Source organism: Acartia tonsa, chromosome 11 (genome assembly GCF_053477335.1).
Source record: "Acartia tonsa isolate MP-2025a chromosome 11, ASM5347733v1, whole genome shotgun sequence".
NCBI lineage: Eukaryota > Metazoa > Arthropoda > Copepoda > Calanoida > Acartiidae > Acartia > Acartia tonsa.
In genome coordinates, this window is record NC_137270.1 from 18185704 (window position 1) to 18202781 (window position 17078).

The 17078-nt window shown below is 30.5% G+C and overlaps 2 protein-coding genes across 2 annotated transcripts in view; one reads left to right on the plus strand and one right to left on the minus strand.

Annotated features, from left to right (window-relative positions):
• Nucleotides 1-8656, plus strand: part of LOC145331864 (uncharacterized) — a 31537-nt gene extending 22881 nt beyond the window's left edge. The window contains exons 28-37 of the mRNA XM_080176709.1: nt 1425-1521; nt 1989-2054; nt 4401-4472; nt 4877-4945; nt 5910-6028; nt 6596-6692; nt 7089-7190; nt 7640-7780; nt 8072-8124; nt 8476-8656. Of these exons, the coding sequence (XP_080032835.1) occupies nt 1425-1521; nt 1989-2054; nt 4401-4472; nt 4877-4945; nt 5910-6028; nt 6596-6692; nt 7089-7190; nt 7640-7780; nt 8072-8124; nt 8476-8584 (925 nt within the window). The 3' untranslated portion in view covers nt 8585-8656. The remainder of the gene's footprint in view (nt 1-1424; nt 1522-1988; nt 2055-4400; nt 4473-4876; nt 4946-5909; nt 6029-6595; nt 6693-7088; nt 7191-7639; nt 7781-8071; nt 8125-8475) is intronic.
• A 605-nt stretch (nt 8657-9261) lies between these two features.
• LOC145331867 (uncharacterized) overlaps nt 9262-17078 on the minus strand; it is a 41950-nt gene continuing 34133 nt past the window's right edge. The window contains exons 10-12 of the mRNA XM_080176724.1: nt 11433-11492; nt 10184-10243; nt 9262-9663 (exon numbers count right to left, since the gene is read on the minus strand). Coding sequence (XP_080032850.1) covers nt 9594-9663; nt 10184-10243; nt 11433-11492 — 190 coding nt within the window. The 3' untranslated portion in view covers nt 9262-9593. The remainder of the gene's footprint in view (nt 9664-10183; nt 10244-11432; nt 11493-17078) is intronic.

The following is a 17078-nucleotide window of genomic DNA, read 5'->3' on the forward strand; positions in this document are numbered from 1 at the left end:
ACTGGCATAAAATCTATCATCCTAAATGTAAAAATCAGATATAGACTCCTTTTTAGAGCAAATATAGTGCAAAAAGTAACCAAGACATTTTTGCAAAGTATGAAAATCTAAAAAAAATAGTTCTTTTTGATTTTGATATACATATCAGATAAATGTATATAAAATTAGTGATCAAAAACTATAAAACAAGTTATAACTTTTTCAACCCTATCATTGAATGAAATGCACTTTTAGGTTTACTCAATACCAAAGTTGCACATAAAAACTCTTTTATTAAGTTTTTAAACAAATTAAATTCAAATCAACAATTAGGCGTTTTTTTATAATGCAGTAGGCCATTTTGTAGTTGGTTTTTTGGCATTTATTTTGTTTAATTACTACATAAAAAGAGTTTTATGCACTACTTTGGTAATTCTTAAACCTAAAAGTGCAATTTAATCAATGACAGTGTTGAAAAAACTTATAACATGTTATATTGTTTTTAATCACTAATTTTATATACATTTATCTGATATGTATATCAAAAGCAAAAAGAACTATTTTCTTTAGATTTTCATACTTTGCAAAAATGTCTTTGTTACTTTTTGCACTATATTGACTCTAAAAAAGGATTCTACATCTGATATTTTCATTTAGGATGATAGATTTTATGCCAATTATTGTGTTTACATCAAGAAAAAACATATTTTTTGTTCCTATACCTTTTTTTATCATAAAATGTGAGAAACTGCTTTTTTCATATATAAGGTGAAAAAAGTAACACTAAAGAATTTTTTTTTGCCTTAATTATGTTCTAAACTTATAGATAAACACATTTCATAAAAGATTTTTTTCTAAATAAGTCATTTAAGGCATGAAATAAATTTTGCAAATTAACATTGCAGATTTTTGCAAATAACTTGCAAATATGATTTCTGCGGATTTTCTAATTTACATAGGCGTTTTCTTTGTATATTCCTCTTTCCAAAAATACCTCACTTGTCAAGATTGGATAAAAAAATCATTGTAGTCGAGATTCCATAACTGTGAATATATAAACTGATACACCACCTTCCTTCCATCCTCCTAATTTAAGGAACCGACTAATAAATATGGTGCATATTAGCAATCTAAATTTACAGAAAATTTTTAATTGTCTTTATGTCCTAGTATTCTAAATCCATTGTTGAAGACTATTCTGTCCCTTAATAAGAAATTAAAAATCCAAATTTAAAGTATTTTTGAAGTATTGCTTACTGAAATTATGTATAGCATCTCATTTTGTAAAATTTTCTAACAATATTAAAATGTACAATTATGAGATTGTACATTTTATATCCGTGGAAAACTGTTTATATTACGATGCGATAAATAAGTATTCTCTAATATATTATTTTTTCATTATCAAACCCTTTATCCTGTGTGCTTTATTAACTTTTATTTAGGGGATTTGCCAAATTCTCTAGCTATGGACCAACCGAGGTTGTCAAAATGCATAAGGATGTTAGAAAGATTAAAGTTTCTTTCAATTTTGACAAAAAGGTTACCTACACTTTTTTCTTTTTTTTTCTGAATTTCCTTTTGGATTTAGTTTTTGGGGTTTAAGTAGTATTTATCAAGTCTTAAAACTTCAATGGATTAAAACCTGCCCAGAAGTAAGACTAGAATATCTGTAAATTGGGTTCTAAATCTTTTTTAGTTTGAGAACTTTTCATACATGATTAATTATTTTGTTCCTGTATATATGGTACTAGCGGCTACGCCCCTAGATGCCTCTAGTGGAATTAAAATTTTTTTTTATTTTAAATATCTAATTTGAGAAATAATTTGTCTGTTATCAGCTGTTAAATTCATGTCTCTACGCCTTGGTACCCTCCCCAAAATGGTTATAAACCTTCCCGGGACCTATGAAAAGCTACCCTGTTAAGGAGAACCGATCGGTTCAACGGACACACAGACATCATGTTACTTTAGTATAAGGATTGTTTAATTTTTTGTTTATTTTGCAGAAGTTCGTTGCTGTTCATGGTCCTACAAAATATGAAAATTCTGTCTTGCTTGGATATGTCAACAAGGTATCGTACACATGGAGGGAGAAGATACTAGAATTTAAAATAATTCTGGTTCCTTTGCTATTAATAACTACATTTCGTCTTTTTTCGGCTTAAAATCTTTAGTATTTTTTAAATCGTTATTGTTTAAATCTAAGATAATATAATTGTAAATTATTTCACTGTAATAATTGAAGTAATTATTCACGGCTGGACCCTCAGATGTCAAAACTTTATTTTAGTGTTTGGCCAAAATGACTTAGCAATTGTATCTGTAAGTACGTCTAATAACACCCTTTGCTATTTTTAAAATCCTAGAAAATTTTTTTTGCAAGAAAATTGCATAAATTCGCAACCTTTTTTAGAACCACTACATAACTCGAGTTTTAAAACTTTTTATATAAAATCCTTTTTACAAAATATATCAATAATTACTTAAAATTAAACCTGAAAGAAAAAAAATCTCATTACACGTGTTAATTTGCATGTTTTAGGTCTTTTTTTGAGGAAAGTATAACTTCCACATTTTTGACAATAATATATTTTTTTAACATTTCAAAGTAAAATATAATAAAACCTAAACGATTTTTCTTGAATTATCAGTTGAAAATTTCATCAAACATGCAATTTAAGTGATGAAAATTTAATAAAATCATTTTTTGAATGTTTAGAATTACCAATTTTCTACATTTAAAACAAAATGTTAACAAAATTTAAAAACATTCTAATATATAACTTTAAAAATCAATAACATTTTATAAAATGATGTTTTAAAAAATAAATCATTAAAAGGTATTAAAATGCATTTTAAGTTGCTTAAAATTAAAACGAGAATATCTTTTTACACTTTATTCTTTGTAATAGAGATTAATCGTCATTTGCTGAAAATGAAACATTTAATAAACTAATAGAATCTTTTTGTGACCATGTTTAAACTTTTTAATTTTTACACTAAGGTGTTTTTTAATGAAAATCTTTGTTGAATTCTCTTTTGCGACAAATAAAGAAAGGGAATTTTTTACTATTCCTAGGTTATCTTATGTAATTTAAACTATATAATATGAAATAATTTTTAATTGTCTTTCTTTTGAGCCACAAAACACTGTAAAATGTAACATATATGCAAAAATAACAATTTTTTTAATGAATATTATAATATCCTTATATGACATTGCGTCAGAGCTTATTCTTTAGATCATATGTTCATGAAAAGTAGTCATAAACTTGGAGGGTTGCGCTATTTATTAGAATATTAAATAAACTTGAATGGTAAAAATATTAGCATAGCCTTTGTCAATTCAAATGCTTTAGGTATATTATTCGGAAAGTTAGTTAAAAAAGAGAGAATTTGCTGTGTATACTGTTGAAAGACTTTCAAAAATGTAAATTACAAAGCAATCCTAAAAGATCGGGTCGTAGGCGAGTCTTAGTCGGGGGTTTCCTGATAGCAAATATTGCGTTATTGGTACACAATGTAAAAAAAACATTTTAAAGAAATTCTTTAAATAAAACCCAACGTGTATTGGCAGTACAAACATCTAGCAGACATATGTTTATCAACATTTGCAGAAAACTATTTCCACAAGAAAAATTATTCAGGTTTCTACTTCACAATTTTAAATATTTCTTTCTGATAAAATGTTTGACATATATCGTATAATCATTTACCAAAAAGAATATTTTGATAATTTAGATTTCAGAGAAGATTAATCCTTTCAAAAAACTAAGACGACATTTTGCATCTTCTCTCATGACATTTTAGAAAAAATATAAAAAAACAAAATTTAGTATGAAAACTATTTTCATCGATTTTTCTGAAGGTATTATCGTATTCTGTGGCTTTGTTATTATCATTTACTTATATCGAAAGTGCCAAACATTGTACCCTAACTTATTCATTTAATAAAAAACTAACCGTGTATTGTAAGGCAAATTATTGGTTGGCACTTTCTGTCCTTTGCCAGTGATTAAAAAAATTATGCTGAATGTTAATGTTAACACCTGATGGAGATTAGAATATTAAAGAGATTTGGCTACTTCATGCTTTGTGTGTCTTAAGAACTATTTAAGTTTTGGCCAATTAATAAGAGAACATAGTTGTAATGCTATGAGTCCTAGTGTAAATAACAATGTTTTGAAATATTTACAATTGTAGGAGCCAGTTGCTTTAACATGTATGGTTAAGTGGGAGGATTTTTACCACTCTTCCCCATAAAGTTTACTTAATAATTGGGGTTGTCATTTAAATTTAAAATCTTCGACGTCTTTACTTAAAATTTCATCCTCATTTTTATTCTAATTTAGAGATAAAATCCTTTTTCAGTCAAAAAAGTTGTTTCCAAGAATATTTGAATTATAAAAATAATTTAGATCAATGATGTGGCGGCAGTAAGACAAGAATTCCAGGATTCCAACAACATTCCTCCAGAATTTGTCTCTTTGGTAAATTTTAATTATTTACTTTAAATTACCCAACAGGGTGTCTAAATTTTAAATTTTTCCGCTTAAGTTCGTAAAAGGGAGTAGGTTGCGCTAAAAATCTAAAGGCTTAAAAAAAGTAGAACAATAATATTCACTAAATCTGTGTATTTCTTATTGAAAAGAACTATAGATAAAATTTTTTTTTAAGTTAACAAATTTTTATTGTCTACTATTTTTAACCTAAAACTCACAACCTTTACGGATTTTTAGCGCAACCTACTCCTCCCTTTAGAACTTTTTAGAATTCTAAACTATTTAACTTTTGTTCATAAACCTTCTGCTTGTGGTAAGGACCAGTATACCTGACAGAAAACACGCAACCTAAAAATAGATTAAAATCTATGAAATACTTGTTATTTTGTTAGGACTGTCACACAATGGTTGCCAATAACCTTAAGGCGTTGTACAGTGACGATACCTTCGAATTGGATACGGTAATTATTTTTCTCGTATTTATTCGAATCCGGTGGATAGGAACAATTTAACAATCCTGAAAATTGTGCAGCCGAACATCGTATTGCATAAGATTAAAACAATTGTTAGCTTCTAGGTTAAAGTTGTAAGATTATATGCAATAAATATTTATCTTATTTTAATAGCTAATATACTTTTCTTAATTTTGTCTATCCACAAGAAACTTTACAGGAGTTATTTGGCTACGCCTTTAGAGTTATCTATAGATGGTGTTTAAGGGTGTGGGTTAGAATATATAAGTTGGAAGGAATTTTAATGTTAGGGGGAGATTTGAAATCTGCATAAAATTTTAAGGAATTTTTATAAAATTCGTTTTTGTATAATTCCTTATCTAAAAGCGGAAATATAATTTAAGTTAATTAATTTTGACCAATAGGATAGGTGGATTAGAAACTACCTGCGCTCTAATTGGGTGAATGATATACGACACTTAAGCTTCTCCAATCAGAGCGCAGATAGTTTTCAATCCACCAATCACAGATGTCAAAATATATGAACTTAAATTGTATTTCCGCTTTTAGATAAAGAATTATACAGAAAAATAATTTTATAAAAAAAATCCTTAAAATTTGATGCAGTTTTCAAATCTCCCCCTAACATTGAAATTCCTTCCAACTTATATATCCTAGTGTGGGTAGGGGGTTGTGGAAGTCGCTCCCTCCCCCCTATTTCAATGAAATTTTTTATAAAGTAAAAGTAAAAAATAAATAAAGGAGGAAATAACCTTTTTCTTTTAGAGGTTGGTGTTAATCTCTCAAACCTTCTAGGACAGGCTACCTTGTTTAAGGGAACCATTTCGGTTCAGTGGTTAACGAGATCTTTTGGGCAGACAAACTGACTGGTTCATTTACTTTATTATAGGGATTTGCAAAGGTAGATTTTTTTACTTATGTATTGAGAAATGATTATTATTTTTTCTTTAAGATTTCTGACATGTTTATACGCCTGATGCCAAATGATCATATCAACTACAGACCTATGGACTTCCCTGACCCAGTCAAGGCCATTCTGGAAGATGCTAGATTCCAAACTCTTCTTTCACCGTAAGATTTTTCTATAATTAACAATTCTGTTACTATGTCGGTTCGCATACCCGTGACTTAAGTCAAACCTACCGCTTTTATGTGAGATTAGAGACTTAAATGTACTATAGAGCTAAATAATTTAGCATAATATTAAACTACTTTTAAGTCATGCAATGAAAGGTTTGTTTGTATTAGTTGGGACCAAGCAATAGTGTCACGTGACTTATGAAGTCTTCAAAATTAGGTTTTTTGTCAAATGCTTTAAGATCTAAATACATCTAATTATGATTAACAATTTTGTTTAATTTTAATTAAAAGCATTCATTGGTTATATTCTATTTTGTTTCTAGGCTTACAAGTAGTAAGTCTGAATATTAATATTAGTTGTTGCACTCATAGCATATAGCGGCTGTGCATTGAAAATGGCTCTAATCTAATTAAATAGCCTAAAACATTCCAAGACAAAATATAAAAAAAAATTAAAAGGAGAACTTTTTACTAATGTTCAGTAGTAATTGAGATCTTGAGCTTCAGACGAAACAAACTTTCTACTTTATGTAGTTTAATTTTAATTAATTTTTTCAGTCAACAGCCAACCAGTGTTGCTAATATTTACAAGTATATCAACGATGTTAGAACACCAAGTGATGCCAGCTACATGGGATCTATCCTCCTTTACCAGGTATACTACATTAAAAGGACTTGCCAGATTTTTTAAAGAGGTTAATTAAGGGGTTTGAAAGCTTTAAGGGGGGTAAAACTAATAGAATGTATACTATTTGGATTTAAAAGTTTTAGGTGGGATAAGTCAAAGTATTATTATTTAAGTGATTTAAACTTCCCTTTACAGCTCTCTCCCTTTTGCACTCCAGCCCAAATCTCCTCTTAAAAATAATTATTCTACTCCGCACAACCACTTAATTTTGTTAAGTTTTCATTTTTTTTTATTTCACAAAAATTCAGCTTTGTAAATTGAAATTCTGCTATATTTTATCTATATTGGTAGAAATTTGATTTAATTAAGGAGTTCAAATCTTAAAATCTTTTAGTTATAATTAACACTTTCTAAATTATTTAGGAGTACGGTACTGTTGCCTATGTATACTCCAGATTATTAACTGATAGTTCTACCTTCCATGCCATTTCTTTCTGGACTTCTTGTGAACCTGATGCTACTCAAGTAAGTTAGATTTCAGAGGTGGATTCTTTAAAAATAATTAGGATTGTTGGTGAGGCAAAATTGTTTATTCGAAAAATCCTCTAAAATCACTTTAGAAAGCTAAAAAAATGAAATAAAATCTTAAGGTTATAAACATGAGATTTTATTTAATGTTTGTAGATTTTTTATGCGATTTTAGAGGATGATTCATACCTGCTACCCAGAGCTGGATCTTTAAATCATTTCAATGGTGCGCCAAATCGGGGTGAGCCAACTTTCACCAATAAGAGCCCAGCATTTTACGAAATGCCGTCCTGTGATTTGCTGAAATTCGGCGCACCATTGAAATTATTTATAGATCCAGCTCTGAACTTCCAAAAACCTTAAATGTTAGCCCTAAAAACCAGAAACCTATATAAGTCTAGGAAACTCTTAGTCAATGGAGCTAATAAATACTCTTAAATTTTCAGTCTACCGTTGAGCAGTTCAGTGGAGCTGACGTTGACCCCAGGGTTGTAGCAGATTCTGATACTCTTACCAAGCACCAGTGCGGACTGGTACATGAGCTGGCACAGGACTTGCGCACAAGATTGGGTGCTCTGGATAATAAGGTGCATTTTCCCTTTTATTTGTAATGGATATATTGATTAGGTGGATATTGTGATAGGGAGATTTCAACATAAATCTAAGTTTTATAGTCCTTAGATATTATTAATACGATTTTCATAGTATGGGGAGGGTAGAATTAAGATGGGTGAATATATTGGCCAGCTCTAAGAAATATTTTAAAAGATGAAATGTGCAAAAAACTATCTATATCCACATATTCAATTTTTGGATTTAAAAAAAAATTTTAACGTTGTTTCTTTTTGTCAGGTTTTTAATTAATGACCCTTTTTTAGAATGATGCTGGAGCAATTGTTATCCATGCAACTGATTCTAAAACATCAGCTAGGTAAGTTTATTTTTAATTATTAATTTCAAATAATTGTCTTAATCTAGCTTTTGTTTCAGGCTTTCTTTAATTTTATGAAATGTGGTTCTATTTTGCTAGTAGTTAAGCTAGATCAATTTTAGTCTACACTTCGAATTGTAGAGTAGCTTTGCTATTAAAATTTATAGAAATGTCGTTAGACTGCTTAAGGGAATCTTCATTTTCTTCACATTTAATAAAAAAGAAGACTTTTAATTCTAATGTTATGGTTTTTTGTTATTGAAAAAATCACTTCAAACTAAGAGTTCTTCAATGCTTTCTAGTAATTTCTAATTAATGCAGCTGTATAATGGAGTAACTTAAATTATTAAGGCTTGGATGTGGATATTTGAAGAAGCCAACAACGGCCAAAATCCAATTCTTGAGAGACCATGATGAAGCTGCCATTGGATTTGAACCTTTCATTCAGTACACTATCTAAGTACATACAGTACACTATGTAGTCATTTATTGTACCTACTATGTAAATCTTAATAAATATTTTAAATTTTAATGATAGTTTTTATTTCTTACTTTTTTTAGTAATGCTTGTTTTTTTTGCTTGCTTTGTGTTTGTCCTTCCAGCTATAAACAAGGACGACAACATTCATGAAGCGAACCTCAAATTCGACATTCGGAAAAAACATCTAAGGCGTTGTCATTAACTTCGGCCCTATTAACAGATGGATAAAACATTGGATAGATCGGATACACATTAATATGAATCTTCGCTAAAAACTTCAGATATATATCTTGAATAGACATCCTCATTCAATCCCATGACCATGAAGGAACTTACTAATATCTGAGGACAATATTTACATTTTTTATTTGTTTTGACTGGGCAACATTATTTGAAAGTTCTGCTTTTATGTTTAATAATATTGCATATTTTGTAGTATCCTAAACTAGTAGTTATGCCTTTAACGGCGTTAAATCTACCCCCCTAACTTTCTAGTTTTAAGTTTTTTTTTCGCCTTTTTGTTCTACGAGTGCTTTCTATTGGGAGGATGGTGGTATACTACCTCAATATTGTTAACCCAACCTTCCTAGGACCCTTGTGAAGTTACTCTAAAGGAGACATCCTGTTACTTTAATACAAGGAAAAACAGTTTTGGATGAAATTTCAATGTCTATTATTTTATTTATTATTTGTTACAGTCTAAAGTCATAGTTACAATACAAAAATGAAAAATGCGGCGCTTTCCCTTTAATTACCTTGTCGGGCGCTTAATATCCCCCTATAATAATTATTTACATTGAAAATAAGAGGGGACAGGGTATGTTTTGTTTAGTACTCCAGTTTAAGTTCGAATATATTTGGTGCTTTGGGGCCCCTCAGTTAAAGGCCCTACAGGGGAAGTTCATAGGGAAAAAATAACCCTCTTATTTCAATTTAATTAAAGAAAGAAATACAACTTTGTTGAAAAATATACACCCCTGCACCCTTATTAATAAAATGGAGGTCTTATTGGCATCGTGTTGAAATGTCCAAAAGCAGAACTGTGGACTTCCTTCATTCTGAAAAAAACTTATAGTAAAAATATCTTTCCAGTTTGGATTTGAATAGTTAAATTTATCGCAACGTATTATAGACAGATTTCCGCGGATAAAACAATCTAAGATTAGAGGGCCGGCCAATAAAACCTGCATCAATATTCTGAGTCTTATTTTATTATTCACAGAAAATTGTCTCTGAAAAAAATACGATACATATTTACTAATATGAATTAGAACTGGATCTAAGCCAGTGCAGTGGAGACTTCATAACGCAGAGAAAGGCATCGTTTATGGTAAGGTTGAGAAAAGTTTATTTGCCAAATTGCCTGGTTTAACAAATTATTCTTAATAGCAGCTATTTATATTCCCTAGAGGCACGTGAAGGCAGGGATAGGGCGACATTCAATTCTCTTTAAATAGTTCTAAAATTTTCCGGAACCTATGAAACGTTTTCTTGTTAAGGAAAACTATATCGGTTACGTGATAAGCGAGATCCTACGGTACACACACAGATAAATATAATATTACTTTAAATTGGTACCTGATCCAAACAATGATGGTGATGACAACCTTGACCATACCAGGAAGAACATAGTATGTCCTGATTTCAGTGATTAGGAAATAGTTGTTTTGGTTCTTTTACTAGTTGCTTCGCCCCTAGCCTCTAGGGAAAGGTGGAGAAGGGGGTCAGAATTATGACCTGAAACCATATAAGGACATTTGTACAGCTTCTTTTAAAAGTACAACCCATTCGGACCAGCAATTTCCGAGATCTTGGCTTCAGACAATAATAGTTATTTCTCGTATCGTATTATAAACGGCTTTCCGCGGATATAGAGTGTACAATTATAAGATTAAAACTAGTTTTTTTAGCCCCGAGGTGCCGGAGGCACCGGCTAAAAAAACTGGTTTTAATCTTATGATTGTACATTTCTATATTCGTAGAAAACTGGATATAATACGATGCTAGACATAGTTTTTTCGTATGGATGAGAACCGGTTCCTATCCACCGGATTCGAATGAATACGAGAAAGTCTTATTACTTTATATTTTAGGATTAGCGATTCATTTCTTCCCCTTCACTTTCCTTAAACTTCTCTTCTTTCTTAAATTTTCAATTCACTTCACTTACACTTCACCTTTACTTACCTTACAATCCCCCTTCACTTCCTTTACAATTCCCTTTCACTTCCCTTACAATTCCCCTTCACTTCCCTTATCATTTCCCTCACTTCCTCTTCACATCCCTTAAAATTCCACTTCAGTTCGCTTAAACTTCCCCTTCACATCCCTTACACTTCCCCTTCACTTCTCTTATATCTTACTTTAATTTCCCTAAACCTCTCCTTCCACTTTCTCTTCATTTCCCCTTTACTTCACTTAAACTTCCCCTTCACTTTCCTTAAACTTCTCCTTCACTTTCCTTACACTTCCTCTTCTCTTCCCTTTCACTTTTCCTTTATTTCCCTTATCTTTGACCATCATTTCCTCTTCACATCCCTTAACCATTTCACTTCTCTTAAACTTCCCCTTCACATTCCTTCAACTTCCCCTTCACTTTGCTTCAACTTCCCCTTCACTTCTCTTAAAATTCCCTTCACATCCCTTACGCTTTTCTTAAATTCTCTTATTCTCTCTGTAATCTTACACTTCCTTTCCTCTTCACATCCCTTCCTCTTCCCCTTTACTACGCTTAAACTTTCCCTTCACTTTCCTTACACTTCCCCATCACTTCCCACAATCTAAAAATCCGGCCAACTTGTTCCTATAATATATTCTATAATCCTGCCTTGTATAGATTGTAGAACCAATGATTATGCTTACAAAGCACATAATCTCCAACAAATACCTAAAATGATTATTTTGAAAATTGATCCAGGGCGCCTTTGAGCCAACAAAACTGACATTAATCCATTATTTTTTTTCTATATCTATAAAGATATGTAACTATCAAAGTCTGTATTGCAATTATTAAGGGGTTATAAATTCTATTTGCCAGAGGGGGAGAGGAAGATTATATACTTTCAATTTGTCAGTTTTTATGTGTTTTCCTTCAATAATTTAAATCTGCACATTCACAATGGTGCATAAAAGGATTTTTTGCTCATAATTAGGACAAGGGAGATAGAATAGTTATTTCTCGCATCGTATTATAAACGGATATAGAATGTACAATTATAAGATTAAAACTAGTGTTTTAGCACCGAGGTGCCGAAGGCACCGGTTAAAAAAAAACTGGTTTTAATCTTATGATTGTACATTTTTATATTCGTAGAAAGCTGGATATAATAGGATGCTAGACTTAGTTTTTTCGTATGGATGAGAACCAGTTCCTATCCACCAGATTCGAATGAACACGAGAAATTTCATTATAGATTTTATTAGTAGCGCAGCTACTACATAATTCTCCTTTTCTGTCCGTGAGTCAGTCCGTAACGCTATGAGACATATGGAATTTTCTCGGCTGAAAATAAATCTGAAATTTTTAGTGAAGATTCCAATGACATATGCATATGGTGCATTATTTGCCAAATGTACCACTTTTCTGCACTACCTCTCCGATTTTGTTAATACTCTATATTTTGGTCCGTTGGGTCATTCAAGGATGCTGGATGGCCAAAAAAAAGTTTCAGAGTCCCTGGATGTCTAGATATCTAGCTATCTATGAAGGTAGGTAACAAAAATTTAAAAAACACCCATTTTTTCACAATTTAAAAAATTATTTTTTTCATCAATCTTACATCCAGCCTATACATTTTATACACCAAAATGATCGTTTATTCATGTAAAAAGCGCACATATTGCTATTTTAACCAAACCTCTAATTTTACAGGGTGTCCAACAAAAAGTGTATTTTGGATATCTAGCGTAATACCCAAAATACCTGTCCGAAAAAAATCATTTTTTTTTGCTTAAATCCTGTGTTTTATCTGTGTGCATATGTGGTATATAACGGTTCGGACCACCCGGGACTATAAGGTTGTCAAATTTCACTTTGGGACACCCTGTAAATGTGATTTTTGCGTCTGTAGAGCTAAAACTTGGTCCAAATCAGACATATGTCTACTAGAAATCTATTCAATAGATCTTAGACGATGGAAATTTGAAACTGTCGGGTCAATATTTCTTTAATATTCCCCCTAGTTTCTAACTGTCCAAAGACGTTTATAACAATTAGGGAAAGGGTTGAATTTGGACAGGAAACCTAAATATTAAAATCTTTTCTAAATTTATACGATCCTGAAAGTTAATATTTACTGATATTTTCCAATAAATTTTTTCGTTTCGTCAAAATTTGGAAAAATAGCCAATATGGCTGTCTAGAAAAAACACGAAACCTCTACACCTAATATTTTCTCAGTGTTTTTTTTACTTTTTATACAATTTTTTTAAAAAATTAAATATTGATGAGTTTTTTATTTTTATAGAATGAATTATAAAAAAAATAATATTGGTTGATTGGTTTTTGCGATATCAGAACTCAGAACCATATCAGTTTTACTTTTAAACAATTCAATAAATATGAAAACTTTAAAAATTAAATATTGATGAGTTTTTTTTATTTTTTTAGAATGAATTATAAAAAAATAATATTGGTTGATTGGTTTTTGCGATATCAGAACCATATCAGTTTTACTTGTAAACAATTCAATAAATATGAAAACTTAGATATAAAATTTGTATAATAGATAAGACTTTTAAATAATTTATTCTCCCCTTTCTTTATTCCAAAAATCTCGATTTTTCTTTCATTGTCATATCCTAGTATTTATTATGTGTATTTGTATTGTCGTGTGAGTATGTGAGAGGGTTGTAAAGGATAGATAAATTACCACCCCCCCCCCCCTCTCCCTCACATAGCTGTTAAGACTTAAGATTTTTTGTTTCAGGCTTTCAGCGTATCTACTCTATAATAATCCACCTTCCAAAGATCCAACACCCTACATTATCCAACCCTCCACCCTGCTTACTGTCTTCTACATTTCAACTCAACCATATATCAAACTTGCTAATATCATAAAGTGAAAGAAAAGTTAAAAAATAAACCACCAATAACCATTAAATAATGTATTAATCATTCTAACTCAAGTAATATGTACTAATTTATTATTTAACCTAACATACTAACAAAACAATAATCATAACTTTTTTTACTTTAATGAAATAAATAATCTAAATAAATAAATAAACTATGTTGACTTAAATAAAATGAAAATAAATATTTTTATTTTATTTGGATTGGAGTTAGTTTTGTAAATTGTAACGATTTGTCCTTGTTCTCTAAGGTCTCATATTTCCTGTATCATGAGTTGACCCTTAGCTTTATGCGGTCATAAATGTTCCCCCCCCCCCCCCAAAAAAAAAAACGCTTTTATCAATATACCTTGTATATTGGGGAATATTAACAAGGATTAAAACATCCATAAAAACTAGTACTGAAACTTTATGACAAACGGATACAGGAAGCAAATGCCTACATTACCAGAAATGAAAAAAGCTATCCGCTTTCTTACGGAGATTGACCAGCCCTAATTATAAAAAAGCTATTGTTCTGTAAGATTAAAACGATTTCTGAAACTGTATAACAAACGGATAATAACACAAACACTTAAATAGTTCAGAATAGTCGACAAATAGTCGACGGACAAACTGACCCTAATTATAGAAAATTATTGTTCTGTATGAACTTGAAGATCTCATATTTCTCATGTGAGTTCAGTTAAGTTGACCCTTCCAGTTTCCCTTCCTTAATCAGGTGACATAAATTTTTCCTCCCCGCCCCCCCCCCAAAAAATAAATATTGTACAGCGATTAAGGCGCGAAGATATGTTAATTTTATTTACCATAAAAACGAGTACTTTTATTATCAAACTGACATTATTCTTTTATTTTAGTAATTATGGGAAAATTGAAACAAATTTAAAATGCACGGAAAAATGTCTATAAAAATTTTAAAAAACTTAATTATGAAATAGCTTCGCTCCAAAAAAAATAAAATACTGAAGGGAAACAAACTAATCTCAAATCTTAAATATATATGAACATAGCTTTGTAAGTATGTCTGTCCAGGCGATAAATTTAATTCAAAAAATAGATATTTATCAAATTATCACATCGTATTATAAGCGTATGACCGGAAAGTAAAAACGATTTCTTTCAACTGAAGTCCAAAAAAACCGTATATAGTTATTCCGAATTTTACGATTTGTATTTAATAAAAGATAGACAGACAAAAAGAAAGAACTAAAATTATTAAAGTGATTATCTAAATTTGGTTACTATCATCATATCTTTGTAGTTTGTATAATTGATCAAAAAGCCTTCATAAAACTCCTAGGAAAGTTTTTTATCCGTGGAGATTAACAGACATCCTATTATTTTATTCTTTGGTTTTCAATGATAACTATGATATATAGACAGAACAGAAATGTACAATCGTTTGATTATTAAAACCAGTTTTTTTAGCCCCGAGGAGCCGTTTAACTATGAAAGAAATAGCTATCTGTCTTAAAGAACGAACGAATTAAAAAGTAAAAACTTTGTATATTTGTTTTATTCAAAAAGAGTAGGTTTTATTGCAATTAGAGTCTTCCAACTAATTCACTTACAATTTTGCTTCATATCCGTGTCATGTTATTTAGTTGACCCTTTTTAAAAAAATTTAAATTTCCCTTCCTTGCGAAAGAATGTTTTTTAAACTTAAAACATATGAAATGATATTATCACAGATATTATCATCAATCTATAATATAATTGGCCAAAAAGCCTTCATAAAGTGTTATAAAGCATATAGAGAAGTTATCTATATTCCAACTTTCAATATGTAACTTTGAAGCAATTTTGTTTGTTTTCTACATTACCGAATACTTTGTGAAATCAATTCGTCTTAAATGTAACTTTTCTTAAAAATAGGTTTCTAAAACTTGAAATATAATTTTTAACTTTTCTCACCAATGAATGATGAAAGTATAAATTTAAGAACAATTTGAAATATTTACCCTCTAACGGCTAATTTATTTACTATAATTTCATCGTATTAAATCCAAATTTAATCTTGTTTCTCCCCCCCCCCCCACCCCAATTATTACCATACCATTACCAGGTTGGTTACGATATTATATATTTGTTTTTTATCCGTGGACCGTGTGACATGAAAGATTAAGCATCAAATCCTCCCCCCCTCCTCAAAGGGGAAATTAGCATAATTCTTACATGTCTACCTAATAATTATAAAACATACATAAGTAGCGAAGCTCTAAAATTATGAATAATAAATAGACCATTTGGAACAATGTATGGTTGTCTTTTGAAGCATTAAGCTAATAGAAAAACGTTAAAACTTAAACAATTGAATTTACAATTACATAATCCTAAATTTGCCTAAACTTAAAATTGTTTATTAATTATTTCTTATCAGTTCAGCATTTTGATTTTTGATTATTATTTATTATTGTCAACTGTCCTATCCCCTCCTAATATTTATGTTTTTCCCCCTTTTTTTTTGGGGGGGGGGGGGGAGCTAAACAGATATCCTATTACCTCCTAATATTTATTACATACAACACCAACCCCAATTTTAGGGGGTTACATGGGGGGGGGGGGGGGGGCGCGCATTACCACTCCGCCCATATTCATAATGAGCGGTGAAAATGGACAATTCAAAACATATGGAAAATAGGAATTAGCGAAGCTTTTCTATAATTTGTGTTGGTTATAAACGTCAGTTAGTATTACTATTTTATATAATTTATAGACAGAATACTTAGTTTATAATTATACTTATGCATTTATGTTAATGTTCCCCCCCCCCCCAAGAAACAAAACAAAACAAAACATATGGAAAATTCAAAATACTAGGAATTAGCGAAGCTTTTCTATAATTAGTGTTGGTTATAGACGTCAGTATGTTAGTATTTATATAATTTATACTTATAGACAGAATACTTACTTATAATTTTGATTATACTAATGCATTTATGTTAATGTTTTGCTTTAATGGATATTGTCATCCTTGTTAAAAATATTTCACACATCCGATCCCATTGAAGATATCTAGAATATTATAAATCTTAATAATTTCTTGGAAACCAACAACAAAGAAAAATTTGTAGGGGGTAATTAATGATTCCTTGAAATTTCATTTGCTTACAGACCTTTGAAGTGACAACATTTGAACATTTGTTTTATTTTTGCTATCGTTATTATGGCGGAACAAGGACAGAGAGTCACAGTTGGGCGCAGGCGCAAGCCGGTAGCGATGGATGACTTGGTTCCTTACTTCCCCCGTACACTTACCTGTACAGATCCAGAACCAAGTTTATACCCCGACCTGATGCCTGGATGGTACGCCCATTATCAGGTCCTTCACAGATCTTTTAAAGATATATCTAACCTGCTTTACAGGTCGGGGTTTCAGAGTGTTCGGAATATGCAG